Raw genomic sequence first — 12,486 nt, forward strand, 5'->3', positions numbered from 1 at the left:
CTCCTGTTGTAAAGAGAAGCAATGTGCCTAATATTAGGAAAGGAGAAATAAATAAAGTAGGCCTAGCCTATAGAAAGCTGATGGGATCCTCCTCTTTTTAATAGAGGCCATCACTCTGTTTTCTTACGCAGTTGCATAGCCTATAGAAATGTTGCAAAACATGAGCTCATGGGATCTCATGAAGTGTACACTCGTTTCTGAACCTCAATTTGATTTGCGCCCTATGCCTACATGAAGTTTGGTGGTCTGTTGCAAATACACTTAATGCAGACTGTAGGCCCAAGCAACGTGTAGTAACGTTAGGCAGCTAACATTACTACTTATGTCTAAATGTAGCTAGCTAGCCAGCTAACATTACTACTTATGTCTAAATGTAGCTAGCTAGCCAGCTAACATTACTACTTATGTCTAAATGTAGCTAGCTAGCCAGCTAAGATTAAGTTATGTAGCTACCACCTAACCAATTGAGCTCAAGTTGTGGCACTGTCAAAGTCACTAGGAGCAATCAAATGACCTAGATAAAACCACTTGCAAAAACACCAAACAATTTAACTAACTTGTTGTAGACTCAGCGATGTGATTGAATGTGAGAAAGTTAACCGCTGAATGGGTCAGTTTCCGCAACAAAGAGTTCAGAAGCGTGAGGCTGAACTTCTCCGCTGTTTTGGTCGTGTATCTATCACATTTTAACTGCATGAAGGGAATTCCTGCACATGCTCAGTGTGACCGTGTGAGCGCTAAGTTCTGCATCTCTTTCATCGCAATATCTGTTGTGTTGCTTGTGCAACGTCACATATATAACCAAGACGTCTTCAAACACAGTATTTTCCAAGACTCTACCTCAAACATCATGGCCGCTACAAGCCAATGAGCTTGCGTTAAATGATTTTCCTGTAAACAGCACCACCATGCACTGAACTGAACCTTTACAACTTTGCTAGACTAATATCCCTGAGCATTTTTCATCGCTCTGAGTCAAACAGATCATGTTATAGCTCCACCGTGCGGTCAAACGAAATGTGCTTAGCTATGTTGAGTGTTCACAGTGTTTGGAACATGTGTACCATGTGAACATCCTTGTCTGATTTGTATGCATTTATCTGCGAGACCACACCCACATAAATGTTCATTGGTCAATAGCGGCCATGTTATTATTGTTACTAGTCTGGGAAATATTGTGTTGAGAGACCTTGGTCCATATATGCTACATGTCATGTTTTGTGCAGATCGGTCAATCGGTGCCAGAGGAGTAGTGTTCTAAATGGCGGAAAATCCATCAAGGTGGACTTGAAAATGAAAATATGTTCATTGTGAGGAGAGGAACCTATGGACAACATGTCTTAACTCTAGGTCACACAGGGTGCAGGGGCTGACCTTTCAAAATGTGCATTTTCAATCGCTTGTTATAGCGCCACATTGTGGCCAGTTGGTATTGCATGAGAAGGAATTGGCCGTCATGCCTTTACCATGTTGCTAAGTTGCACAGTCCTGGGCCTTATCATGCTGGGCCTTACTATCCTGGGCCTTATCATCCTGGGCCTTATCATCCTGGGCCTTATCATCCTGGGCCTTATCGTCCTGGGCCTTATCATCCTGGGCCTTATCATCCTGGGCCTTATCATCCTGGGCCTTACCATCCTGGTCCTTATCATGCTGGGTCTGACCAGAATTGTCATTTGTTCACCAAAAACGGCAGAAAAAGAAACAACAACAGCTTCTCATGAATCACTTAGTTAGTAGGAATCTACACTGTTTGGACTTATGTTGCAAGGATTTGAATGGCAGAAAAATCCCTGTTTTTATCCATAACAGCAGAAACACAGATACTGTATGTTACATACACATGATGACAGAAGGTACAATTTCAGTCAATAGCTAGGTTTCCATCCAATTGCCGACAGACTTTCATGTGAATATTAAAAAATCCACATAAAGACAATATGCACATTTTCCCACCAGTGTGTTTCCACCAAATGGATTTGTGCATGATGACGTAGGTTTTAAACAAGGATTTCTCTGTACTTTGCTCCGTTCATCTTTCCCTCGACCCTGACTAGTCTCTCTGCCGCTGAAAAACATCCCACAGCATGATGCTGCCACCACCATGCTTCACCATAGGGATAGTGAAAGGTTTCCTCCAGATGTGACGCTTGGCATTCAGACCAGAGAATCTTGTTTCTCATGGTCTGAGAGTCCTTTAGATGCCTTTTGGCAAACTGCAAGTGGGCTGTCATGTGCTTTTTACTGAGGAGTGGCTTCTGCCACTCTACCATAAAGGCCTGATTGGTGGAGTGCTGTAGAAAAGGTTCTCCCATCTCCACAGAAGAACTCAGTGACCATCAGGTACTTGGTTCTTGGTCACCTCCCTGACCAAGGCCCTTCTCCTCCGATTGCTCAGTTTGGCCGGGTGGAAGAGTCTTGGTGGTTCCAAACTTCTTCCATTTAAGAATGATGGAGGCCTCTGTGTTCCTGGGGACCTTCAATACTGCAGACATTTTTTGGTACCCTTCCCCAGATCTGTGCCTCAACACCATCCTGTCTCGGAGCTCTACGGTCAATTCCTTCAACCTCATGGCTTGGTTTTTGCTCTGACATGCACAGTCAACTGTGGGACCTTATATAGACAGGTGTGTGCCTTTCCAAATCATGTCCAATTAATAGAATTTACCACAGGTGGACTCCAATCAAGTTGTAGAAACATCTCAAAGATGATCATTGGAAACAGGATGCACCTGAGCACAATTTCGAGTCTCATAGGAAAGGGTCTGAATACTTATGTAAATAAGGTATTTCAGTTTTTTATTTTAGGAGCATGGCAATCAACGATGGTCACATGTCAAAGACAGCGGCCTGCCGCAAAGCAGCCTACATTCCCAACGAGAGGCCCGGAGAGCGGAGACAAACAACGAATAGTTTTGCCGCTTTGGAGCCTGAGGGTACCTGTGTCTGCGGCGCTCTTCCTTCCCCTACGATCACCGCCTGGTATGGCAACTGCTCTGCCTCTGACCGCAAGGCACTACAGAGGGTAGTGCGTACGGCCCAGTACATCACTGGGGCCAAGCTTCCTGCCATCCAGGACCTCTATACCAGGCGGTGTCAGATGAAGGCCCTAAAAATTGTCAAAGACTCCAGCCACCCTAGTCATAGACTGTTCTCTCTGCTACCGCACGGCAATCGGTACCGGAGCACCAAGTCTAGGTCAAAAAGGCTCCCTTAACAGCTTTGACTTCATCCCTAGTTGTATTTGTGAGAGGTATTGACATGTTAAAGCACCACGCTGTCTGTTTAAACGACTAGCACACAGCTCAGACACCCCATGCATACATCACAAGACATGCCACCAGAGGTCTCTTCGCAGTCCCCAAGTCCAGAACAGACTATGGGAGGCGCACAGTACTACATAGAGCCATGACTACATGGAACTCTATTCCATATCAGGTAACTGATGCAAGCAGTAGAATCAGATTTTTTAAAAACAGATACAAATACACCTTATGGAATACACCTTATGGAACAGCGGGGTCTGTGAACACACCGTGTTATCGCGTGACTTCAAGTTTATTTCGATATGATGGTTACTGTAGCTTAATAAACTGCATGCTTTCCCGAGTCACAGTGGGAGGACCACAGAACATATCACTTCGATATGATGGTTATTATATGAATATTTGCGCATAAAGGCATTTCCACTGCCATTTCTCACACAATTAATTTTACAGACACAAAAATATCCCACCATGTCGAATGAACAAATGATCTGTCAGCATTTATAAAACTGATTTAAAACTGGATGGAAACATGGTTATGTGGATGGTTAATCAGATGTAAAAAAAAAGTTGAAAGATTGGCATTAATTGTATCACACACACATACAGTGGGGAGAACAAGTATTTGATACACTGCCGATTTTGCAGGTTTTCCTACTTACAAAGCATGTAGAGGTCTGTAATTTTTATCATAGGTACACTTCAACTGTGAGAGACGGAATCTAAAACAAAAATCCAGAAAATCACATTGTATGATTTTGAAGTAGTTAATTTGCATTTTATTGCATGACATAAGTATTTGATCTCCTACCAACCAGTAAGAATTCCGGCTCTCACAGACCTGTTAGTTTTTCTTTAAGAAGCCCTCCTATTCTCCACTCATTACGTGTATTAACTGCACCTGTTTGAACTCGTTACATGTATAAAGACACCTGTCCACACACTCACACTACTTTACACTCACAGCTTTACACTTTACACATGCTTTGTAAGTAGGAAAACCTGCAATATCGGCAGTGTATCAAATACTTGTTCTCCCCACTGTACGTAAGCACTCACCCTCACTCACTCTCACTCACTCACACACGCACATACACACATGCAAACACACAGACAAACACGCACACCTATGATGTGTATCTGTCGTCTCATCAGGTTTTGGATGGTTCTGTAGAGGAGACATTAGTAGGAGAAGTGATTCTGTCTGTACTACACACCACAGTGACTAAACCAGCTCGCTACACCTGTCTGGCATCCAACCAACACAGTGCAGGGGCCAAATCTACCAAATCAGGCGCCGGAGTCACCGTCCAAGGTAGGCAGCAACTCACCTCTCCGTGGCCTGCTCTAACCTCCACAGGTAGGCAGCAAATCACTCTACTCCAGTCAAGGCAGGTGAGATACAAATCCATGGGAATCGAGTCAGGGTCACTGGGTGTGCATCCCAAATGGAACACTATTCCTTAGATAGTGCACTACTTTTGACAAGGGGTACTCCCTCTCCATAATGGTAGTCAGTCAGTTAGATCACCACATTCTCTATATATATCTACACTACCAGTCAAAAGTTTGGACACACCTACTCATTTATTTTTATTTTTACTATTTTCTACATTGTAGAATAATAGTAAAGACATCAAAACTATTAAATAACACATATGGAATCATGTAGTAACCAAAAAAAGTGATAAACAAATATTTATATTTGAGATTCTTCAAAGTAGCCACCCTTTGCCTTGATGACAGCGTTGCAATCTTGGAATTCTCTCAACCAGCTTCACCTGGAATGCTTTTCCAACAGTCTTGAAGGAGTTCCCACATATGCTGAGCACTTGTTGGTTGCTTTTCCTTCAATCTGCGTTCCAACTCATCCCAAACAATCTCAATTGGGTTGAGGTCGGGTGATTGTGGAGGCCAGGTCATCTGATGCAGCACTCCATCACTCTCCTTCTCCAGCCTGGAGGTGTGTTGGGTCATTGTCCTGTTGAAAAACAAAGGATAGTCCCACTAAGCGCAAACCAGATGGGATGGCGTATTGCTGCAGAATGCTGTGGTAGCCATGCTGGTTAAGTGTGCCTTGAATTCTAAATAAATCACAGACAGTGACACCAGCAAAGCACCCCCACACCATAACACCTCCTCCTCCATGTTTTACATTGGGAAACACACATACGGACATCATCCGTTCACCCACACCGCGTCTCACAAAGACACAGTGGTTGGAACCAAAAATCTCAAATTTCCACCAGTCTAATGTCCATTGCTCGTGTTTCTTGGCCCAAGCAAGTCTCTTCTTTTTATTGGTGTCCTTTAGTATTGGTTTCTTTGCAGCAATTCGACCATGAAGGCCTGATTCACACAGTTTCCTCTGAACAGTTGATGTTGAGATGTGTCTGTTACTTGAACTCTGTGAAGCATTTATTTGGGCTGTAATTTCTGAGTCTGGTAACTCTAATGAACTCTGGGTCTTCCTTTCCTGTGGCGGTCCTCATGAGAGCCAGTATCATCTTAGCACTTGATGGTTTTTGGGACTGCACTTTAAGAAACGTTCAAAGTTCTTGAAATGTTCTGTATTGACTGACCTTCATGTCTTAAAGTAATGATGGACTGTAATTTCCCTTTGCTTATTTGAGCTGTTCTTGCCATACTATGGACTTGGTCTTTTACCAAATAGGGCTATCTTCTGTATACCACCCTACCTTGTCACAACACAACTGATTGGCTCAAACGCATTAAAAAGGAAAGAAATTCCACAAATTAACTTTTAAGAAGGCACACCTGTTAATTGAAATGCATTCCAGGTAACTACCTCATGAAGCTGGTTGAGAGAATGCCAAGAGTGTGAAAAGCTGTCATCAAGGCAAAGGGTGGCTACTTTGAAGAATCTCAAATATAAAATATACATTGATTTGTTTAACACTTTGTTGGTTACTACATGATTCCATATGTGTTATTTCATAATGTTGATGTCTTCACTATTATTCTACAATGTAGAAAATAGTAAAACTAACGAAAAATCCTTGAATGAGTAGGTGAGTAGGTGTGTCCAAACTGTTGACTGGTACTGTATATACAGTTGAATTCGGGAGATTACATACACATCAACAGCATAATCCCAGAAACCCTAGACCCACTCCAATTTGCATACCGCCCCAACAGATCCACAGATGATGCAATCTCTATCGCACTCCACACTGCCCTTTCCCACCTGGACAAGAGGAACACCTACGTGAGAATGCTATTCATTGACTACAGCTCAGCATTCAACACCATAGTGCCCTCTAAGCTCATCACTAAGCTAAGGATCCTGGGACTAAACACCTCCCTCTGCAACTGGATCCTGGACTTCCTGACGGGCCGCCCCCAGGTGGTAAGGGTAGGTAACAACACATCTGCCACACTGATCCTCAACACGGGGGCCCCTCAGGGGTGTGTGCTCAGTCCCCTCCTGTACTCTCTGTTCACCCATGACTGCATGGCCAGGCATGACTCCAACACCATCATTAAGTTTGCCGACGACACAACAGTGGTAGGCCTGATCACCGACAACGATGAGACAGCCTATAGGGAGGAGGTCAGAGATCTGGCCGTGTGGTGCCAGGACAACAACCTCTCCCTCAACGTGACCAAGACAAAGGAGATGATTGTGGACTACAGGAAAAAAAAGAGGACTGAGCACGCCCCCATTCTCATCGACGGGGCTGTAGTGGAACAGGTTGAGAGCTTCAAGTTCCTTGGTGTCCACATCACCAACGAACTATCATGGTCCAAACACACCAAGACAGTCGTGAAGAGGGCACGACAAAGCCTATTCCCCCTCAGGAGACTAAAAAGATTTGGCATGGGTCCTCAGATCCTCAAAAAATTCTACAGCTGCACCATCGAGAGCATCCTGACTGGTTGCATCACCGTCTGGTATGGCAACTGCTTGGCCTCTGACCGCAAGGCACTACAGAGGGTAGTGCGTACGGCCCAGTACATCACTGGGGCAAAGCTTCCTGCCATCCAGGACCTCTATACCAGGCGGTGTCAGAGGAAGGCCCTCAAAATTGTCAAAGACTCCAGCCACCCTAGTCATAGACTGTTCTCTCTGCTACCGCACGGCAAGCGGTACCGGAGTGCCAAGTCTAGGTCCAAAAGACTTCTCAACAGCTTCTACCCCCAAGCCATAAGACTCCTGAACAGCTAATCATGGCTACCCGGACTATTTGCACTGCCCCCCACCCCATCCTTTTTACGCTGCTGCTACTCTGTTAAGTATTTATGCATAGTCACTTTAACTCTACCCACATGTACATATTACCTCAACTACCTCAACTAGCCGGTGCCCCCGCACATTGACTCTGCAACGGTACCCCCCTGTATATATAGCCTCCCTACTGTCACTTTATTTTACTTCTGCTCTTTTTTTCTCAACACTTTTTTTGTTGTTTTTTTATTCTTACTTTTTTGTTTAAAATAAATGCACTGTTGGTTAAGGGCTGTAAGTAAGCATTTCACTGTAATGTCTGCACCTGTCGTATTCGGCACATGTGACCAATAACATTTGATTTGATTTGATTTGATTTACACTTAGGTTGGAGTCATTATAACTCATTTTCAACCACTCCACAAATATCTTGTTAACAAACAATAGTTTTGGCAAGTAATTTTTCCAACAATTGTTTACAGACAGATTATTTCACTTATAATTCATTGTATCACAATTCCAGTGGGTCAGAAGTTTACATACACTAAGTTGACTGTGCCTTTAAAAAGCTTGGAAAATTCTAGAAAATGATGTCATGGCTTTAGAAGCTTCTGATAGGCTAATTGACGTAATTTTAGTCAATTGGAGGTGTACCTGTGGATGTATTTCAAGGCCTACCTCCAAACTCAGTGCCTCTTTGCTTGATATCATGGGAAAATCAAAATAAATCAGCCAAGACCTCAGAAAAAAGGTCTGGTTCATCCCTTGGAGCAATTTCCAAATGCTTGAAGGTACCACGTTCATCTGTGCAAACAATAGTACGCAAGTATAAACACCATGGAACCACGCAGCCGTCATACCGCTCAGGAAGGAGACACGTTCTGTCTCCTAGAGATGAACGTACTTTGGTGCGAAAAGTGCAAATCAATCCCAGAACAACAGCAAAGGACCTTGTGAAGATGCTGGAGGAAACAGGGACAAAAGTATCTATATTTGTCAAGGCGTCAGTGTAATGTGGTAGGCGAAGTCAGGCGCAGGACACAGAGCTAATCAAAAGGCGTACTTTACTCGTAGGTAAAATAATGAACAACAACCTCCACGCAGGGAGGGAACACACCCGCACACTAACGACAACCAAAACATGAACAAACACGCACAACACACAGTGTGAGACAGAGGGTTAAATAGGGAAGACATAACTACATGATGGGAAACAGGTGTGACCAATTAAGACAAAACAAGTCGAACATAGATACATGGATCGGTAGCAGCTATTACGACGAACGCCGAAGCCTGCCCGAGCAAGGAGCAGGGGCAGCCTCGGCTGAATCCGTGACAGTATCCCCCCCTTGACGCGCGGCTCCAGCCGTGCGCCGACCCCAGCCAGGAGGACGCGGAGCAGGGCGAGTCGGCTGACTCTGGTGGAAGTCCCTCAACATGGAGGGATCTAGGATGTCCCTCCTAGGGACCCAGCACCGTTCCTCCTGACCGTACCCCTCCCACTCCACGAGATACTGCAGGCCCCCCACCCGACGCCTCGAATCCAAGATGGAATGGACCGAGTATGCCGGTGCCCCCTCGATGTCCAGTGGGGGCGGAGGAACCTCCCGTACCTCAGACTCCTGGAGTGGACCAGCTACTACCGGCCTGAGGAGAGACACATGGAACGAGGGGTTAATACGGTAATTAATAGGAAGCTGTAACCTATAACAAACCTCGTTCAATCTCCTCAGGACTTTAAATGGTCTCACAAACCGCCGACCCAGCTTCTGGCAGGGCAGGCAAAGGGGCAGGTTTCGGGTCGAGAGCCAGACCTGGTCCCCCAGTGCATACACCGGGGGCTTCACTGCGGTGGCGATCGGCGCTCGCCTTTTGTTGCCTGATTTCCCGCTGCAGGTGTACATGAGCAACGTTCCAGGTCTCTTCTGAGTGCCGAAACCACTCATCTACCGCAGGAGCCTCGATCTGGCTCTGATGCCAAGGTGCCAGGACCGGCTGATAACCTAAAACACACTGGAAAGGAGTAAGGTTAGTAGAAGAGTGGCGGAGTGAGTTTTGGGCCATCTCTGCCCAGGGGATATAACCCGACCACTCCCCCTGCCGGTCCTGGTAATAGGACCGCAGAAACCTACCCACATCCTGGTTTACTCTCTCCACCTGCCCATTACTCTCAGTGTGAAAACCCGAGGTAAGGCTAATCGAGACCCCCAGACGTTCCATGAACGCCCTCCAGACCCTTGAGGTGAACTGGGGACCCGATCCAACACAATATCCTCAGGTACCCCGTAGTGCTGGAAAACGTGTGTAAACAGGGCCTCAACAGTTTGTAGGGCTGTAGGGAGACCTGTCATAGGAATGAGATGGCAGGACTTGGAAAACCGATCCACAACGACCAGGATCGTGGTGTTCCCTTGTGAGGGGGGAAGGTCCGTCACAAAATCCACCGGTAGGTGGGACCATGGCCGTTGTGGAATGGGTAGGGGTTGTAATTTCCCTCTGGGCAGGTGTCTAGGTGCCTTTCACTGGGCGCACACCAAGCAGGAGGAAACATGCACCTCCTTCACCGTGGTTGGAGTCGGCCAATTACGCACGTCCGAAATGCGGTCAATCTCCAACTGCACACCTGACGCGGACAGGCGGTGTCCAAGGAAGGAGAGGGACTCTTGGAAGAACAGACATTTCTCCGCCTTCACATACAGGTCATGCTCCAACAGTCGACCAAGCACCTGACGTACCAGGGACACATGCTCGGCCCGTGTAGCGGAGTATATGAGAATGTCATCAATATACACCACTACACCCTGTCCGTACAGGTCCCTGAAAATCTCATCAAAAAAAGATTGGAAGACTGAAGGAGCATTCATCAAACCGTATGGCATGACGAGGTACTCATAGTGCCCAGATGTGGTACTAAATGCTGTCTTCCACTCATCTCCCTCCCGGATACGCACCAGGTTGTCCACGCTCCTGAGATCCAATTTCGTGAAGAAGCCCGCCCGTGCAATGACTCCGTCATACTACCAATCAGAGGTAGTGGATAGCTGTATTTTACAGTGATCTGATTAAGACCACGGTAGTCAATGCACGGGCGTAAGCCACCATCCTTCTTCTTCACAAAATAGAAACTCGATGACACAGGGGAAGTAGACGGCCGAATGTATCCTTGCCTCAGAGATTCGGTGACATATGTTTCCATAGCCGCCGTCTCTTCCTGTGACAGAGGATACACGTGACTCCGGGGAAGCGCAGCACCTATCTGGAGGTTTATCGCACAATCCCCCTGTCAATGGGGTGATAATTGAGTCGCCTACTTTTTACAGAAGGCGAGAGCCAAATCGGCATATTCAGGCGGAATGTGCATTGTGTGAACCTGGTTTGGACTTTCCACCGTAGTTGCCCCTACGGAAACACCTACACACCTCCCCAAGCACTGACTTGACCATCCCTTGAGAGCCCTCTGTTACCACGAAATAGTGGGGTCATGAGAAGTTAACCAGGGTAGCCCCAACACCACTGGAAACGCAGGAGAGTCAATCAGATATAGACTAATTGTTTCCTCAATACCCTCCTGCGTCTTCATCCAGAGTGGCGCTGTGACCTCTCTAATCAGACCTGACCCTAAAGGGCGACTATCTAGGGCATGTATAGGGAAGGGCACATCAACTGGCACAATAGGAATCCCTAACCTACGGGTAAACTGACGATCAATAAAGTTCCCAGCTGCGCCTGAATCTACTAGCGCCTTATGCTGGGAATGAGAAGAAAACTCGGGAAAGACAACATCTATACGCAGATGCGCAACAGGGAGCTCTGGGTGAGTTGGGTGCCACTCACCTGAAACGGTCCACCAGTGCTCTGCCTACTGCCTCGACTCCTTGAAGGCCCTCCCCAGCACCGACCAGCAGTGTGTCCTCTGCGGCCACAGTTGGTGCAGGGGACGGACCCTCTACCGGTCTCCCTTATAGCAGCACCTCCGAGCTCCATAGGGGTAGGGTCGGAGGTGCTGTGGGATGGAATGGACGGCCCCTGATCCGGACGTCCTTGGGTGGCCAACAGGTTATCCAGTCGGATTGACATATTCACCAGTTGGTCCAGGTTTAGGTTGGTGTCCCTTCAAGCCAGTTCCCGACGAACGCCCTTAAGCTGCAACGGTAGTGGTCGATGAGGGCCCTCTCATTCCATCCTGCGCTGGAAGTCAGAGTCCGGAAGTCCAGTGCAAACTCCTGCGCGTTCCTCTTCCCCTGTCTGAGGTGGAATAGACGCTCACCCGCCGCTCTCCCCTCTGGTGGATGATCGAATACCGCCTTAAAGCGGCGGGTAAACTATGCATAGCTTACAGTTGCGGCGTCTATTCCCCAACACTCGGCGTTGGCCCACTCCAGCACTTTACCGGACAGACAGGAGATAAGGGCGGACACCCGGGTGGATGGTTGCTCTACCTGGAGCAGAAAACCCTGACACCCGGCAGCTGTACCGTCATATGCCTTCGGGAGCGAGAGCCGAATCCCACTGGACCCAGATGGTGAAGAGGTGGACAGCGGTGTTGGTGGTGTAATTGGAGGAGGTATAGGGATACCTCCTCTCTCCCATCGCTCCATGGTATTAACCACTCGTTCTATCGCGGTGCCGAGAACCTGGATCATGGCCGCTTGTTGTTGGACGCGTTCCTCCATCGATCCGGCTGGCATTGCTGTACCTGCTGATTCCATGTTAAGGTGCGTATTTCTGTCAAGGCGTCAGTGTAATGCGGTAGGCGAAGTCAGGCGCAGGACACAGAGCTAATCAAAAGGCGTACTTTACTCGTAGGTAAAAGAATGAACAACAACCTCCACGCAGGGAGGGAACAAACCCGCACACTAACGACAACCAAAACATGAACAAACACGCACACTAACGACAACCAAAACATGAACAAACCCGCACACTAACGACAACCAAAACATGAACAAACACGCACACTAACGACAACCAAAACATGAACACACCCGCACACTAACGACAACCAAAACATGAACAAACACGCACAACACA

At 47.0% G+C, this 12,486-nt stretch overlaps 1 protein-coding gene across 1 annotated transcript in view; it reads left to right on the forward strand.

The window, feature by feature from the left end:
- Positions 1-12,486, forward strand: part of LOC123491595 (muscle, skeletal receptor tyrosine protein kinase-like) — an 83,036-nt gene that overhangs the window by 14,375 nt on the left and 56,175 nt on the right. The window contains exons 5-6 of the mRNA XM_045222750.1: positions 1,487-1,671; positions 4,422-4,581. Coding sequence (XP_045078685.1) covers positions 1,487-1,671; positions 4,422-4,581 — 345 coding nt within the window. The remainder of the gene's footprint in view (positions 1-1,486; positions 1,672-4,421; positions 4,582-12,486) is intronic.

Source organism: Coregonus clupeaformis, chromosome 9, assembly GCF_020615455.1.
Source record: "Coregonus clupeaformis isolate EN_2021a chromosome 9, ASM2061545v1, whole genome shotgun sequence".
Lineage (NCBI taxonomy): Eukaryota > Metazoa > Chordata > Actinopteri > Salmoniformes > Salmonidae > Coregonus > Coregonus clupeaformis.